Consider the following 18,593-nt stretch of genomic DNA (forward strand, 5'->3'; position numbering starts at 1 on the left):
GTAATATACAAACCTACGGTAGTCTATTTTGAATGTCAAACAATATACTGAATGGAAGTAGCTACACCAGTTAAATGCCAGTGACATTCAAGCCGTAAGTTCAAACATTTAAGTTACTGTATGTTTTGTCAGTTAGGACAGGGGTCTATGTAGACACTTCTATTACCCTCCAATTCTGAGCCAATTATAACAGCAATGGAAGCAATCATGTTTCTATGAAAACCTCTGTTTATATGATAGAATTTTTTTCTTTGTCATGATATCACTTCCCTTTGCTCTGTATCTTCAGCTACAAGTGAGCCTTTTGTTTTCATGTGCTCACAGAGAAAAAAAAAGTTCCCTCTAGAGATATGGCTTCCGCTAGCTGTCCTGCTCTCCATGAAATCACTCACTTGATTCTAATCCACAGTGTAAGATGAAATGTGTGATTTCCCCACACCCCCCCAATTGAAGTTGGCTTTTGTTTTATGAAACAGAAATGGAGAGTTGCCAAGTCTGGGTTACAACAACATATTCACTGAGATATAACTATCTTTTACATGGAACAAACTTCCTTTTTATGTTATAAAAACAACATGTCAGATTAAGGATTTATAGTTCTAATGTGAACATGGTATTGGATTTAGAATGATAACAATAACACAAATTATACTACAGTGTTATGGCATTATAACAAGGCAATAAAACTCAGCAACTGAACCGACAACAAATGGCTTCTGTTTCTCTGCAGAAACTACAGCGGAACAAATCCTCTGCCGAAGTAGCTGCCCTCTTCCTTTAGTTAGTCCGTCCTCAAATTCATGCCACATTACCTAAAAAAGAGAGTTCCGCATATTCGATACATCATAATGAAGAATTAGGTTCCATTACACTGCAGGCTTAACCTTTGCAGAGAGCATTCAGTGCTTGCCAGGATTCATCAATATTTAACAGCTGTTGTTATTATGAAATTCTTTATAGGCTAATGTAGCTTGCCGGCTTGCACGCAAGGGTTTGGCCAGATGCCAGCGCTCTGTCAGGGACCAGAGAGAAGATTGACAGACGGTTAGTTTGCGTGACAACGGGGCTTCGGTCAGCCAGCTCCTACTCTGCCTGTACTGCATCTCTCTCTCTCTCTCTCTCTCTCTCTCTCTCCCTCTCCCTCCCTCCCTCCCTCCCTCCCTCCCTCCCTCCCTCCCTCCCCTCTGGTGTTTCTCGTTCTGCTGTCGATTTCCTGAGCTGCAGAAGGAGGGAGAAAGGGGAGGCAGGAATAGGCAAAGGAGGTGGCTGTCAGCCAGTTGCCTTCCCCTCCCCAACCCCACCACCCCATCGCCTCAAGTGAAGATATGTGTGCTCTCTCTGCGTGCACGCAAGGCCTTTCAGAGGGGAGGGGAACAAAGTGGAGCTCTCACATGTGACTGGAACTCTTTAAAAGCCCACAGGCTCTGCCAAAAGATGGCACCCCTGTAATATTTACTAGGCTGGGAGCTGAACGCTAGGCCTTCCCACGGAGCAGCAATAAAAGACTACACTTCTGTGGAGACTTGACAATACTATATTGACATACAGGGAAAATGCAAGACAGGGCTGTTTTGATTTTTTTAAAGTCTCGTAATGAATTCACACTTTTTGAGCAATTTGCATGAATGAATATAGATCTAATGAGTAGACTACTAAAACAGTCATTTTAGGCTTGCCATTCAACCCCAAAAATTGGGACGAAATTACTCAAGAAATGTGAGTGCTTTTTTTATTTTATTTATGAACTGCATGGGTAGCAATCTCAGAAAGCTTGTGAGAGGATACAGACAATGAGATATGACACTTTCCAGCTTTGCACGCAATACCTATCATTCTACCCTCCCTCCCCTCTTCCCTTCCTTCTGAACCCCAGACTGGTTCTCTCAGTTGCTCATTGCCTTGTGAAACATATCTTTGTGTGCCTATAATGGGCTATTACACCAGGAAAAAGAGCGTGTCGCATGGTGAACAAATGAATTAATGATTTGATCTCGTGACATGTCACGCCACAGCTTCTATCTCCGCTTCCTCGTTTGGTAGACGGGAGGAAGTGGGTAAGAGAGGGATGTTACACGTAAAGAGGGTGCGTGACGAACCCCACTTTTTCCAACGCACTTGGCTCCACCGGCAGAAGCTGGCCCCCCTTGCATCCCCCAACACACACCCCAAGCCACCCCCATCGTTAGGCAGCATCCACGGAAGCCCAAAGGTTCTGGCGCTGACACCCTGCTTAACACGATCAAGTCAACAGATGCCATCTCCAACTTGCACACATCACCACCACCACCGTACTAGTTTGTCCTCCTTTACTCATTAGCAGCCAAACGCCTAGCCTACTCATTGGAGCCTTACCAAAACGAGCATCCTTGTCCCCCCCCTTTCTACTTGAACAAAGCACTGCGGAAAGGTCAGGGGAAGCACTAAGTTGAGATGTGGTGCTGATTGAAGAAAGGCAAGGGAATCTCAGCTTACTGGGCCTGAGACTGCTGGAGGAGTCCCCGGCCATGGATGCCCAAGTTTAGTACCCATTTGAGTACCCTCACTTTCAAAATGTGGGGGCTGTGAGCACATAGGGCGCCTCACCTCCTTCCCAATGTGTCCACTTCACAAGTTGTGTATCTGACTGATGGGTATTAGCCATGCATTAGATGATGCACCATATATGACTATATATGAAGTCCTGTGGTTTTAGGAACACACCTGTAATGTTCTTGGCTCAACCACAGACTGCTACTGACATTTGAGGGCTGTATTATTTAAAGCAGGGAGAGTAAGAAGGACCACTTATACCCTCGTAATTGGGCCTCTAGTATACATATCCTGGCAGTGGTCACCTCAACCTAAACGGAGTGTCTGAATAGAGAGCATATAAACGTTGAATCATTAGGTTTTCTGTTTTCTTTGAGACAACACCAAAACAAGGGTAATGAATAAAGTCACTGTTGGCTGAGGAAGCACAACTCCAATGATTAATCATCCAGTATGTTTGTCTTTCCGGACTCGCATCCTCTCCAAGGCTTTCGTAAGGGCTAGAGTAGAGTGTGAGTGAGTGTGTGTGTGTGTGTGTGTGTGTGTGTGTGTGTGTGTTAGAGAAAAAACATGGTCATTGAAAAACTCTGATTCATTACCTGCCCTGGTTTCCACCAGTCAGACTAAACTGAGGGGACTGTAGAATACGAGTGCGTGAGGGGAGAGTCGGTGGTGAAGAAGGTAGAATACGCCTTGTGTATTGAAGTAAAGATTCAACCTGTGGTAAAAAGCTCCAGCCTGTGTATCATATTATGAATTGAGAAAAAAAAGAGAAAGAACAAGACACAAGTGGGGGGAAAAGTGGTTCAAATAGCTTGCGTGCCTCGGCCGGAATTAAGTGCAGGGAAATTGCCGGAAGTCACGAAAAGTTGCTGCTCGCCGGCGTAGCGCTGTAGAACCAGCGTAGGTGTGGAAAAAATGAAGGAGGGGTTGTGGCTGAGTGGAGCATAGGGAGCGGGTTAAAATGAGTCCTGTTGGTAGAATACACCGTAAGGTCCTGGCGCTTGCTCCTTCATTGGGACCATGGCCCGGTGAGTGCGCCTGACTGTGTAGGTTTGACAGGCCGGCCACTGATCCAATCTGTGTGGAGTAAGATTGGGGTCAATTCCAGGCAATTCAGGAAGTACACTGCAATTCCAATTCCCTTCAATGCTTTTCAATGAGGAAAATGTGGAATTGGCATTTGGTTTACTTTCTGAATTGACCTTGTATACGTTCAACAGCGAGTAAGAAACCAAATAAAACAGGATAGTCTGTGTGTTTTGTCTTTACAGTGCAGGATAACAGGAGAGCTCTAGGGGTTTAATGGTCTCGGGGAAATGTTATTGCCAGTGTGTGCGTACTGTTTCGTGCCAATCAGTTCAGAAAATGCCATTTTGTGAGGTTTTTCCAAAGTAAAGAGTGAGCCATGTGGTGGAAACGTGTCTGGGGAATCCCGTAAACGTTGCTCTTCTTAAATACCCCATCCTCTCTGCTTAAAACTTGTATTTAACTGGGAATATGTTGTGTCGGGGTTATGCCTAACACATGTTAATGATTTACCTTTCTCCTCTCCCATACAATACAATTGTATGTATCGATGTTCACATGGATTTCCATACTGATAAAGCTAGTTGATAAAAATTTTGGGGCAAATCGCTTGAATTTGTCCACCACTAACTAAGAACAAGTTAAGGTCAAGTCTAGTCATAGAGAATAGACACTTTGTAACTCGTATATAATGTGGGGACTCTCCATTTATGAGTTTTTCCTATCTCATATTTTCCAGTGACTCATGAGAAGCCGTCCAACAGAAAACATATCAGTCCATCCACCAACCCCCTCCCCGAGCCCAGAAAAGACAGCCTGCCTATGGCTATGGGCAACAGCATAACAGAGAGTGGGCTCCTTCTGGAGGTAAGCAGCCAAACGTGTGTGTGTGTGTGTGTGTGTGTGTGTTGTCATGGTTAGAGAGTGTACCTGTCACAACAGTGACACAACAGCGAGGGGTGAGGGGCAGGGGAAGGGAGGGCTGTTGCCCATGCTCTGACCTCCGCTGGAGCGATCTAATATGGCATGACGGGCGTGGGGATGGTGGAGAAAGAGGGAATGGATAAGTGCAGTTTAGCTCCACTAGATACCAGAGTGGACTCATCATGACCAGTTGGCCCCCTGCTGGGCTGGTGATGGGAAACTGACTTAAAAACCCAGAGCCATGGAAATGGGCAGGTTAGCATTTTTCACCATGAATCTTATTCTGGAGGCAGCATTGGTGGTCACTAACTGGCACAGCCACAAAGTCCTAAAATTGGACTTTAAACCTAACCTTAACCACACTGCTAAACCTAATGCCTAATCCTAACCTTAAATTAAGACCAAAAAAGCACATTTTTGTTTTGATGAATTTTTACAATAACCAATTTTGACTGGTTCATCTAGCGGAAATCGCTCAATTCTGCCTCCAGTGCAAGATTCATGACAATAAATGTCAACTTGCTGAAAATGCGCTGAGAGAAATCTTAGTCACTGGTGCTAAAACGAGAGCATAAGAGGAGAGAGGAGGTGCAAGATTGAAGAGTAGTCTTGCAAAATACGAGATGTTGTTAAAGTGTCTGTACCACTGCATTATGAAGTGACTGACTCCATACCAGCCAAACAGGTGCATGGCTGATGAATGTGAACAATAGTATGTTCGTGAGAGGGCCAGCTCAACTGCAGCTAGTCCTGAGCTATAATACACACGTGAACAACAGTGTGCTCAGATCATTGTTTGTGATCTAATTAGGCATTCAATGTGCTAATCAGTGTTTATTAAACAAAGGGTTATAACACTATTCCTGACCCACACACACACACACACACACACACACACACACACACACACACACACACACACACACGAGCCCCTTGAGGCTTCGGTTAAAGTGTCAGGCTGTCACAACACAGGTTATAAACAGAGTCAATTGATTGTGGCAATAATGTGTCGCCTTTCGTTGCGTGACTCCAGAAATGACTAGCTTCACGGTGGTTGCCGTTGCTGTGGCGACGGGCTCCCCTGGGGCAGCGAGAGGATGCCAGTGACTTTCCCCTCTCTCTCCCTGCCGGCTGCCGCAGATGACTCAAAACACTAGGAACAGCTCTTTTTCACCGTGACCCTGGCACTGCTGCTTTGATCTCGCGGTGACAATGCGAGAGAGGAGGAAACCTATCAAATGTGTGGAAACAAAGGCATGTCACCCCTCCACCCCCCTCCCTCTCTCCCTCTCTCCCTCAGCGCAGCCTTCTGCCGTGTCCAAATGTAGTGAGCGTATTTTTGGTAATGCGTGCAAACTGCCTCTTAAGAGTTGTAAGTCAAAGCTTTTAACCTTCCACCTCGTTTATAGAACCCATGAGGGCCTTTCGACTTTGAATTTGAAATGTTTTCTTGTCCGGGCCAGGAGCAGGTGCAAGTTTCCATTACTTAATGCTATCGGAATTCCATGAACCGGGAGAAAAATAAATGCTGGGAAGCAGTGATTTTAAAATGCTCCCCCTCTCGCTTTGTGAAAACAAATGGAAGAGAGAAAGAGAGAATTCCAACCAGGGGATAGTATGGATAGTGTGATACAGTGGCATCTCGCTAAGAGAGAACATATCCTATCTGAAGGGTTGGCTAGAGTGCTGCAGCATCATGAACACAGTGACAGCTCTGTCTATGAAGCGTCTTGGTGTGTAATGTATTACGAATTCATTAATCAGCACGTATGTATTAGACTGTTATAGTGCTGTGAATGCTTTTAGCAAGTCCTATTAAGCACTGGTGAAACCACATTAGGAATCAAAGAAAGGGATACCAGATCTACATCTTCATTATGAATTGTAATAAACATTTACTAATACACAAACCATTTCCTATATCCAGTATCATCATTACCCCCCCCATACACCTGCGTTAAAGAACGATAATAGATATTCGTGCCGGAATGCAAGAGCAGCTTATCACGGACAGGCCTGCTGTTTTTGCTGAGCAGTGCTTGGTTACACCATGCTTGGTTGCTGGGGGAAGGGGGAGTGCATTTACTAGGTCAGCAACCCCCCTGACTGTTGCAGGAGTGTGCAGTTTAAACCTGTCAAACACTGTCTTCATCCACAATGCTACACACAGAGGGGAGGGGAGCCTCTATCTATCCACACACACACACACACACACACACACACACACACACACACACACACACACACACACACACACACACACACACACACACACACACACACACACACACACACACACGCACACAGCCACACGAACTTAAGAGATCCATGCACGCAAACATGCAAGTACACATACACACGTCTCAGAGCAGTACCTGTATACATTAGTACATTAGCAGTGAGCGTGCACAATATACAGGGGATTAAATGGCATGCCAGGGAAATGAGCTCACCATATAAGGATCTGGGAAGGCTCAGTAGTGATATAGAGACATGTCATACATCAGTTGGCAATTACCAGGGTGGATTATCTTTGTGTCTCCCTGTTATCTATTAACATGGTTTTGTTATTGTTTTCAACCTGGGGTGTGGAGGATCAGTAGTGAATTTAATTTATTCAACTTTATTATATTTAAAATGATACTTCGGGATGTTGGCAAGGAAGCATTTTATCTACTTCCAGAGTCAGATTAACTAATGGGTACCATTTTTATGTCTCTGCATCCAGTATGAAGGAAGTTAGAGATTGTTTTGTGAGCCAATGCTAACTAGCAGTAGCTCAATTAGTGGAAGTCTGTGGTATCTGCTAGCGTATTAGCAGTTACCATAGACTACCAGTCATGGTGATAGCGCTCGTTAACAATTGCACAAACGCTGCTTAGCAACTTCCTTTAAACTGAACGCTGAGACATAAAAATGGTGTCCACGAGTTCATCTGAATCTGGGGAAGTAGGTAAAGGGCTTTATTGCCAAAGTCCTTTAAGTAATTGCAATGGTTTTTGTGGTCAACATATTTATCTACACACAAAATCAAAACACACTGTCAAATTGTTGTATCGTCAAATTAGAAAAAGTTTACATTGACACAGGTGTCAAGGGTGTTAATAGGTTATGGTAGAAGCTACATCATTTAAGATACTTTTCTTGCATTGTCTCATAGATCTTCTCTTTCTTGTTCTTTGTCGTCATCCAGACGTTCCCTTTCTAAGTGAGTTAATTGATCCGTAGTCCTAATGCATCATGCAAGGCATCACAACTCATTCACTAAGATAGTGTGACGGCCATTTTGAAGTTACACCACCAGACACACGGCCCTGGGATTAGCTTTTCAGTAAAGCGGTTAAATATGTCTGTCACTCAAAATGAGGGAGCACTAGGGAATTAGGACATGAGCCAAATAATGGTGAGAAAGAAGTCGACAAAGAACAGAAGCCTATTGAAGTCAGGCGTGTTGTAAGTTTGAGGTTGAGGAAACAGAAGGCCAGTGGCTGTGTATCTTGTGTTGTGCCACTCTCTGTATGAACGGGGCGGCCTCAGAGGGCAAACATAAACCTCAGCCCACAGACAGCTACCACACCAGACCAGACCACCCCTTATCCATCATGGACTGTACACACACACACCCCAAACATACAGCAGCATTGAAAATAGATCAATACATAGCCAAACAGCAGCAGTAGTAATCCCAGTGCTAGCCTGTTATTAGCCAGGACTGGAGCAGTGTAGCAGCCTGGGCTGACCTGGTGTTGCTCACAGTAAACTGGAGGTGACAGGTTCTGGCAGGAGCACAGCGCCAGTCACGCGATCGCCGGAGACTTGGACCCAGTACAAACACTGGGAAGTTCATAAATTACAGTTTGGGGAACCGACTCCTCCGCTTCCACTGCCCTCCCTCCCACCTCAGTTGTGGACAGCCTGTTGTGAATGAGCTGTATGAATCCCATTTAATGAATACTTTCAAAATGAGGGCAGTCGATTGAAAACCTCTGTGATGGAGTTGCTCGGTGTTGTCATCTTTTGGGTGTTCCTTGGGAGGGCTTTTGGAAGACAAACACAGTCAGGAAATGTAAAAACTCACCCTCATATCTGTGATATTAAATTGCAAATAACCCAAACAAGATGAGCCAAGCTCCAAAGCCAAGTGCCGCTATCAGGATTCATGCAAACTAACCTTTGTCTCTCTTTTTCCCCCTCTAGTCCCTGACTGGCTTTGCGCTGGTGGTGAGCAGCGATGGAATGGTCTTCTATGCCTCCTCCACCATCGTCGACTACTTGGGCTTCCATCAGGTATGTCTCATTGTTAAGATTTTTGAAATTAATTTTATATCTTTTATATGGTCTTCTTGGGCATGTTGGTAACAGATAACACACGTTAATTTAAAGGTATTTCTGCTGACATTTACCACAGTCGTGAAGCAGCGATTAAGGGCGACAGCCAGGCTAACTAGAGTAGCGGGACTGTGTATGTACTCTGCACATTGAGAGAGCCCCAAGAAAGTTGTGAGTTGAGACAGGGGCCATGGCCTGGTAGAAACTGTTGTCCCAATGGGAGCCGGCCGCAGCAGCCGACACATAAAAGAAGATACAGTCACAACAGTTCAAAATGTTGAGGTGTCAGTCAAAGGCCTAGTTTACCCTGCCACTGTCTCTTGGCTTTCCATCCCCTGACCTCTCTCAGCCTCTCTCTTCCCTTCTCTTTGCCCCATCTCTCTATCCCATGCCCTTTCTTAGCCTCTCTCTTCCCTTCGCCCCATCTCTCCATCCCCTGACCTCTCTTAGCCTCTCTCTTCCATTCTCTTTGCTCCCTCTTCCATTCTCTTTGCTCCATCTCTCTATGTTGGTCTGTTACATTATTTGGTGGGATGTAAAGAACTCCCTGAACCCTTCACCAGAGGGAAGAGGTGACAGGGAGGTCAGCTCAGCAGCACCACAGGCTCTTCAGAGAGAGAGAGAGAGGTTCTGAGGCGGTCAGGAGGTAGTGACCGGGACGGGCAGGCATAAGACGAGGCGAACTCCAGCTTCTCCGACTTCCTCCGCGACGTTAATTATTGATGTTATCAACTGGGCATGCCTGTCCTTCCCTACTTAAATCATTTCCCCTCACAGTCATGGATAAAGTGCTTTAACACTATTAGCAGCACCCCCAGCTCCCCAGACAAGGCAGACGTTTGAGCGCGGGAGATTATTCTGCAAGAGTGCCTGCACTTGCCTTACAAGGAGTCGGGTGCAATAACAGCGTCATTAAAATGGAATGAAAACTGAAGTGGTCTGAAAGTGGTGCCTTGCTGCGTGCCAGATAACCGTATGTCACTCCGGAGCTGAGTGCTCGGTTTATGACACAACCGCGTTCACAGACAAATTCAACCGTGTCCGGTTCAAGTGGCTTTGTGTCATCGTCCCTCAATTCTGTAGAGGATTGGGGAAGATGAAAATTATATTTCACAAATTATATTTCACAAGTGGTGCGAAAAATAAGGTTTCTGTGACAGTGTTTAGTCCTGACATTTAATGTCAGTTAGAACCACCTACAGAAGGATGTTGCATGGTCTGACATAGAACTGTGTTAGAAAATAGTCCAACACAGAAGTTTTACATTTCACAGTAGCCCATAAGTTGTCTTAACCAACACACACACACACACACACACACACACACACACACACACACACACACACACACACACACACACACACACACACACACACACACACACACACACACACACACACACACACACACACACACACACACACACACACACACACACACACACACACACACACACGTGACTATAGATCACTCAGTATAAATCATTGTTTTCCTTTTAAAAAACATTAAATGAATATTTTAAAAGGTGTGTAAGTCTGCTTAATTGTCTAATACAAAACAAACTTAAACTCATAATATGACCAAAAGTATGTGGACTCCTGCTCGTCGAACATCTCATTCCAAAATCATGGGCATTAATATGGAGTTGGTCCCCCCTTTGCTGCTATAACAGGTAGCGTTTTCTTGGCATCCGCCAAACCCAGATTCGTCCGTCGGACTGCCTGATGGTGAAGTGTGATTCATCACTCCGAAGAACGAGTTTCCACTGTTCCAGAGTCCAATGCCGGCGAGCTTTACACCACTCCAGCTGACGCTTGGCATTGTACATGGTGATCTTAGGCCTGTGTGAGGCTGCTCGGCCATGGGAACCCATTTCATGAAGCTCCCGACAAACAGTTCTTGTGCTGACGTTGCTCGCAGAGGCAGTTTGGAACTCGGTAGTGAGTGTTGCAAACAAGGACAGACAATTTTTACCTGCTATGCGCTTCAACACTCCCATTCTGTGAGCTTGTGTGGCCTACCATTTAGCTTCAGCCGTTGCTGCTCCTAGACGTTTCCACTTCTCAATAACAGCACTTACAGTTGACCGGGGTCCCTCTAGCAGGGCAGAAATTTGACGAACGGACTTGTTGGGAAGGTGTCACCCTATGACGGTGCCACTTTGAAAGTCCCTGAGTTCTTCAGTAAGGCCATTCTACTGCCAATATTTGTCTATGGAGATTGCATGGCGGTGTGCTAGATTTTAGACACCTGTCAGCAACGGGTGTGGCTGAAATAACCAAATCTGCTCAGTTGAAGGGGTGTCCACATACTTTTGTATATAGAGTGTATATCATACATGTACACAGAAGAGACACTATAGTTGAATATTTAATTTATGGCTTCTAACTGTCAAGTTGTGGCGTTATGTATACATCATGCAGTTGGGTGTGATTGTGAGAAAGCGTCTGATAATACCACTTAAACCTTGACAAAACATTCCAGGCATCCATAATTAAGAAGCCATAAAGAAGACAGACACACTAATAGGCAGCACTGAAGACAAATATAGGACTGTTTTTAGGGACGACACCACAAGAAAGCACTGGAATGGTGCAGAAACAGCATTGTCGCCTTGATCCTATTTGTTCCGTTGTAATTATGCTTTTGAAGATCAAGACGCGAGGGCCAGGGAAAATATCACTTATTCTTTTTTTACGAGAGAATCTCACACAATAGACACCCGATCTGTCTGCCGGTGGGAACTGTGGCGGCGCTTGCCATGTGCTTCGGTGGGAGGAATTGTTTTGCAAGGCAAATGTTCAAAAAACCTTGCGTGTCTCCAATGTGGAAATTATGGGGGGAAGGTTGAATATTTCAGTGGGGATCTGTCATTTCCCTGACAGAAAGCACAGCTATTGCTGGAAAGAAAGAGGCATTACAAATGCGGGCTGGGTTGGGTTGTAAGGGGGTTTTCAGCAGGGCTGGGCTGGGCTGCTCTTCAGGAGCTGGTGTCACGCGATGTTTGACAAACAGGACTTGCCCTCGCTGGCCCCGTGGCTCAGTGACATCGGAGAGCCACTGTAAATGTTGCCCGTTGTGTAGTTTAGTGAAGGCATTCCTTGTGGAATTTCAGCAGCAGCACACAAAATTGTTTTAACATATTGGCAACAACAACCAGCTGATCTCAGAGAATCTTCCAGTAAATGTGCCACTTTTTCAGAGCTGCTGGGGATATTGCTCTGAATGCACGATTTAGCCTTCCCTGTAGCTCAGTTGGTAGAGCATGGTGTTTGCAACGCCAGGGTTGTGGGTTCGATTCCCACGGGGGGCCAGCACAGAAAAAAAAAATGTATGAAATGAAATGTATGCATTCACTACTGTAAGTTGCTCTGGATAAGAGCGTCTGCTAAATGACTAAAATGTCAAATGTAGCTCAAGTTGTGTAAAGTCATTCACTGCAATGTCATACTTTAGTCATTCAAACAGTCAACATTCTTTAAACAAAGCGTAATATTTTCTTTAATATTCCAAGTTATTCATAAGTTATTCCAACCACAAAATGTCCTAAACAAGATTCGATCCAGCTTTGAAACCCTTACAAAATCACACCAATCCAAATCTGAGCAGACAGAGACAGATTAGCAGCCTGTTAGCCGGACCCATAACAGAACTATTTGGGTCTGTCACTTTTTGGTGTCACCTCCAGAACCCTCTGCGTGTGAGGCCTTTGGGCCAATCCAGTGAACCATGGCAGCGGTTAAGTGTCGAGGGCTCTGGGTTATGGGTGGGAGTAATGGCTAACAGTTTCTGGGGCCTTGATGTGTAATTGTCTTGATCTCTCCCTCCTTGCAGACGGACGTGATGCACCAGAACGTCTTTGATTATATCCATGTGGATGACCGGCAGGAGTTCAGAAGACAACTCCACTGGGCCATGAACCCCAGCCAGCACGGCTCGTCCCAGGACCACCATTCAGCCGCAGAAACTGGTGTGTATATAATTACGAGCAACAGTAAAGGTAGGAAGGGTCACAGGGTTTTAGTGGAGGGAGGCCCTCTGCCTAGCAACAGTGGGAGTGAGCGAGCAGAAATGAGGAGCACTGATTCAACAAACAGTAAGACTACACTGTTAACTGTGCTGTTAACTCTATTCACATCCACTAACCAGACTGTGATTAATGGTCAATGTATGAGCGGAAAGTCCCCATCAGACTACGCTCGATTATGTTAGCTAGGCCTTCGTATTTCTCACAAACACACGTCATTCCAGTGCCACCTCTCCACCACAGGGATGAGAACTATGAAGGCCTATCTCTAACCCAATAGACTCTGCAATTGTTTACCTATACTGTACGTCTTTTAAAGCTTGTCTACAGTAAGAAACGGGAAAACCGGCAATATAGTGAATGTTAGTTTATTTATTTTTTATAGGAGAAGACTTTGTGGTGAGCAGCCTGTTCCATTCTCAGGAGGTGGGGGGAGTCGCTCCCGAGTTCTCCTCTTTCCTCAACCGCTGTTTCATCTCCCGTGTACGCTGCCTGCTGGACAGCACCTCTGGCTTTTTGGTGAGTGGGACAAACCCATCCAGAGAACCCACCCAGCCATGATGCCTCTAATGCGAGCTGACTGGGATGTACTTACCAAAGAAAGATCTCCCATTTGGTGTCATGTTTGCTGAAATTGTAGCTTGAGTGTAGGTATACATAGAATGTTCCCATATCCCGGACATAGCAGGCCAGAAGATTTGGTGCTTGGACACAGATGTATTTACTATTTACAGCCATTGGTCCACCTTCCATAGTTCTGACCAGAGTGGTTTGGAGGTTTGGATCCGTCAATGGAAACGGATGGGGCTTGAAGTTGGACTTGATTTGAACACTGTAGGGAAGGTCAACAGGGATCCTACTGTCAACGGGTCCATTTCCATGGCAGGCAAAGACAGCTTTGGTCGTTCTGTTATTTCTCGAGGCTGTTGTGACTGAATAAACTTGGCTTGCATCGAGACTTTTTTTCATCATTACCAAAAGTGCTGAGATCAGACAAGTTGTCAGCCATAATTCATTAATAGCATACCATAATTGTGCTTCAAATTATAGTGTCCTAAATAGCATCTGGCAAAAACAAGTTCTCGACCATTTTGGGTGCTAAACACCACCTCAAAGTTGTAACCTCTAACCTTGTCTCCCTGTGTTAGACCATGCAGTTCCAGGGGCGGCTGAAGTTCCTCCAGGGACAGAAGAAGAAGTCGGGTTCGGGGGCCCTGCTACCCCCGCAGCTGGCCCTGTTCTGTGTGGCTGTGCCTCTTCTGCTGCCCTCCATCACAGAGATGAAGATGAAGGGCATGATGATGAGGGGCAAGCAGAAGAGCGGAGGGGGCATCATCCCTGCACTAGATCATGGGTAAGGACGGAAGGACACAGCTAGACTTTGACATCATCGTATAGGCTTACACTGACTATACTTGTAAATGTACTCACTTTCTAGGCTTCAAGTGATATTATTTCAAACTCCCATTTTTTATTGATGATCAGGGCTATGTCATGCCTTATAAGGTTACTACTAACTTAAACGTTTACGGATGGGAGATGGAACTCCTTGGAGCATGGATCAGTCAATCTAGTTTTGCCTTATCTGCAGACCAACCATTCTCAGACCATTCGTTAATTTCTTTGAACAGCAACTTCAGTGTGGTCCTAATAGTTAGATTTGGGACAGAGTTGGCACAGTCCAAGTGTTTGGAGTGAGAAAGGGGGCAAGGTCAGCCAAGGAGCCAGGCTAAGCTAGGCCCAGCACATTAACTGGACAGATCTGGGTCACCAAGGGCAAAGGCTGCCTTGCTAACCAAGTATTGGGCTCAACCCCCTGTTCGCCTAGACCAATCAGAAACGACCTGTGACATCAAGAACAATAGCTTCACACAGAAGCTGGCTTCTTTCTCTTTCCACCCCCTCAAAACACAAACACCACACAAACACGCACACACACTAAAATGAGCTTTGGACGGCTCACAATACTCAATTAGGACAACAAATGGATTTTCTGTTTTTGGACGTGGGCCTGTGCTTCATGGATCATTAGGGAGGAAACCTGGCTTTGAGGGTAAAAGTTGAGTTGGAGGGCACACTCAGTAGTAGTCAGCTAGGGCCCAACCACCCCCTCTTGTGTTCACTATGAATAATGTGTAATATCTCCAAAATAGTATCCTCTTTTCACTCTCCAACAGAGGTGGTTCCAAAGTTGATATGAAGAAGTACAAAATGGCATACTTTTCTATTATAAATCAACCCTTTGTAACTGTAGGGGGATAGTGATGAAGCCCTAAAACAGATATGTTCAGGTTATACTGTACATACATGGATCATCATACAACATCTGATTCAAACATTGTAGAAGTCATTCAAAGCTACTACGTAACGGACTTTTCTTTCATGAGGCAGTACAGATATTTAAAAAAAAATACGTTTCACTAGACTTTGATATTATTCCAGGTTTATTTCATATATTACTATTGTTCTACCATAGAACCATGATGTTTCATGACACAACGCTTGTTCAGAGTATAAGTCCAATACACATGACTTAAGCATTAGGGATTTGACAGACTCTGATACTAAGTTATCCTGATGTAAGACAGAAGTCTGCACACTTTATAAACCTGAAGCATACCTTGGCAAGAGGGGGCATCCTTGCTTCTGAGGGGAATCGACGATCATACGTCAAAAGAGCTTCCCATTAATTCCAGTTAAAGCTGTTCTGAAGCGACCTCAGTGTCTCCTCCACGACCTCAGTGTCTCCACAGTCCATGGTTCTTTTACCCTCCGCCAAAACCAGCTAAATTAAAGAATTGAATGATGAGTTGAGGGAGAGAGACAGAGAAGGAGAGATATTGTTTGTGGTGTTGAAAAATGACAGAATGGGTCATGCTCTCACCAGCAGAGTTCACTAAAGAGACATTCAATAGGTTTTGGTCTCTGTAGGCCTAGCCTCAACATGATGCACAGACTTTAGCCCAGAAAGTGTCATTGAGCCACAGTCGGGGTCTTAAGAACTAAACATGTATCTATTTATCACTGAGGGCATTGAAATACAATTTGTAGGGAAGGGAAGGAAGATAACGCCGTTCTCTAGGCTAACTGATCCCCAGCTTTGGCAGGGAGTTATATAATCTGCCTGCCTGTGTTTAGATCCTGGAAAAGATTAAATAATTCCCAGAAATAAATATGGCTTCGTTTTTGTTATTCTGAGAATTCGATGTCAATGTTGTTGTTGACTTGATTATTTGAACGGACAAAACGGATAGCTGAAAGGACATGAGAAATGTACGATTATTATAATCCACACACACTGTTCTGATGAGACAGGATAAAGCGGGAGAATTGTATTCCTCTCTTGTTGACATAGCAACAAAGTGCCTCATTCCCTATACGATCATATCTCTCGTATTGATGTTTATATTACTGTGTATAGTGATGTGTGTTCATGTGTTTAGTGACGTGTATAGTGTATATTGATGTGTGTTGATGTGTATGCATGACTCTGTCGAAATGAAAGTTGCATGAATATAAATAAAATAAACAATTATTTGTACTGTAATGAACAGGAGGGATAATCTGTAGAAGTAATCAGATGTCATTGCAATTCTGACAAACAGTTGGGGCTGCAAAAATGGTTTGATTTTAGATCTAATACATTTTTCATTATCTCCCTACCTCTCTTCCTCCCCTATTACTCCATGTTGCAGTGAGAGAGAGGAGCACTTCAGGAGGCACGCTGGCAGTGTGGCGATGGTGGATGGCGGGGACCCGCTGCTCCTCAACTGCACCAACCCCGGGGGGTCCCAGCAGCGCCTCAAGTACAAGTCGGAGGAGGGCTACTACGGCCAGGACGAGCCCCTCAACTACTGCAAGACCTCTATGGGCGGTGTCCCCCACCACAAAGGCCCAGGCCCGGACTCCCAGTGGCCCATGCGCCCTGCCTCAGGGACCGTCCGGGCTGGGCAGAGTGGCGGCTACATCCCCTCGAATCGACTTGGGAAGGCGGGCCACTATGGTAAGCCCTACCGCATGTCCCCCAGCATGTGTCATGGAGGAGGGCGAGGTGGTGAGGTCTACGTGCCCAAGATGTACGGGAGCCTCCAGACCACCGACGGCTCGGACCCCTACTGCTTGGGAGAGGCGGTGAAGAGCGAGAACGGCTACGGCGAGTGCTACGATGGCCGCCTGCTGCCTGAGATGCCCATCAAGGTGGAGCAGGACTCTGACTCGGAGAACGGCTGTGACGCCTACGGCCGTCCGTGGACGTGCCGGGAGCCCGTGGACCGTCGCTACGGCAACGGCTACGGCGACAACAACAGCCTTCAGATGAAGTCGGAGGCGGACTACTACGAGCAGTACTCGCCGTGCCAGCGGAGCAAGGCGGGTATCAGCCCCATCAGCCCACCCTACAACAACGGCCACTTCCAGAACTATAATAACGTGGGGGGCGGCAGGCCCTTGAAGAGTGTGATTAACAAGGACCTGTCCCAGTTAAGTCCCCAGAGACTGTCCCACTCAGATCCCCTCTGTAGCAGCCAGAGCATCAACTGCATGGACGTTTATGCAAGCGGCCCCGTGGAGCACAACAAGGGCTACATGCAGCATGACTACAAGCTGGGTTACGAGTTCAAAGGTCACGGACTGCTCCACGCCATAAAGCGGGAACCCATGGACTCACCCCCGTGGTCAGACGGCAGCAGCAACGACATGAGTCATGCCATGGGGCACTCTCAGAGGAACGTTATGCCACAGTGTGTGATGAATGCTGGGCAGCACAAAGCCATCCCCTATGTTTATATGCAATAGACATACATCCATCCCATACTTCCTCATTCACCAGCATAATACATTGGCAGAAGACATTCAGGATATGGCTCAGGTTTAAAGACTAAGTGTTGAGACAATCAAAGAAAGGAATGGGGGTGATCCTACCCCTGGATTTTGTTTTGATGAATGGAAGAAATTGTAGTTATTATCCGAAGCACTTTTGATGTAATGATGCAAATTTTCTAGTCACATTTCTGTTTGTGTTTTGTGTTGTCTGCACCTGACTTCTCTGGTAGGTTGTTTAAAAATGTGATGGTAAACTGTATAAAATGTACACATTCGTGTGGGTGATACAGGATTATGTTGCAGTGAGTGTATGTGAATTTGCAATTATGTAAATATTTGACCTCAAGAAATTATTTCCTGTCTAGAAGGTTTACCCAAAGAGGATTGTGCATGCTCTTTTTAGTCAGGTTTTGTAAATCAATTGAAGGATCATTTGAACATGGTACGCATCAGTCTGAATACACTATATATACACAAAAGTATGTGGACACCCCTTCAAATTTGTGGATTCGGCTATTTCAGCCACACCCGTTGCTGACAGGTGTATAAAATCGAGCACACAGCCATGCAATCTCCATAGCCAAACTTTGGCAGTAGAACGGCCGTACTGAAGAGCTCAGTGACTTTCAACGTTGCACCGTCATAGGATGCTACCTTTCTAACAAGTCAGTTCGTCAAATTTCTGCCCTGCTAGAGAAACTTCACAACAACAGCACTTACAGTTGACCAGAGCAGCTCTAGCAGGGCAGAAATTTGACAAGGAAGAGAGGTAGGGAGATAATGGTCATATATTAGATTCAAAATCAAACCATTTTTGCAGCCCCAACTGTTTTAGGTCAGAGTTGCAATGATCTGATTACTTCTACAGATTATCCCTCCTGTTCATTACAGTATAAAGCATTGTGTTTATTTTATTTATGTTCATGCAACCTTT

At 45.4% G+C, this 18,593-nt stretch overlaps 1 protein-coding gene across 1 annotated transcript in view; it reads left to right on the top strand.

The window, feature by feature from the left end:
* Positions 1 to 17,951, top strand: part of LOC106590294 (uncharacterized) — a 63,568-nt gene extending 45,617 nt beyond the window's left edge. The window contains exons 4-9 of the mRNA XM_014181143.2: positions 4,298 to 4,425; positions 8,680 to 8,769; positions 12,646 to 12,781; positions 13,224 to 13,357; positions 13,987 to 14,192; positions 16,534 to 17,951. Of these exons, the coding sequence (XP_014036618.2) occupies positions 4,298 to 4,425; positions 8,680 to 8,769; positions 12,646 to 12,781; positions 13,224 to 13,357; positions 13,987 to 14,192; positions 16,534 to 17,632 (1,793 nt within the window). The 3' untranslated portion in view covers positions 17,633 to 17,951. The remainder of the gene's footprint in view (positions 1 to 4,297; positions 4,426 to 8,679; positions 8,770 to 12,645; positions 12,782 to 13,223; positions 13,358 to 13,986; positions 14,193 to 16,533) is intronic.
* The last annotated feature ends 642 nt before the right edge of the window (positions 17,952 to 18,593 follow it).

The sequence above is a fragment of the Salmo salar genome, chromosome ssa29, assembly GCF_905237065.1.
Source record: "Salmo salar chromosome ssa29, Ssal_v3.1, whole genome shotgun sequence".
Taxonomy (NCBI): Eukaryota; Metazoa; Chordata; class Actinopteri; order Salmoniformes; family Salmonidae; genus Salmo; species Salmo salar.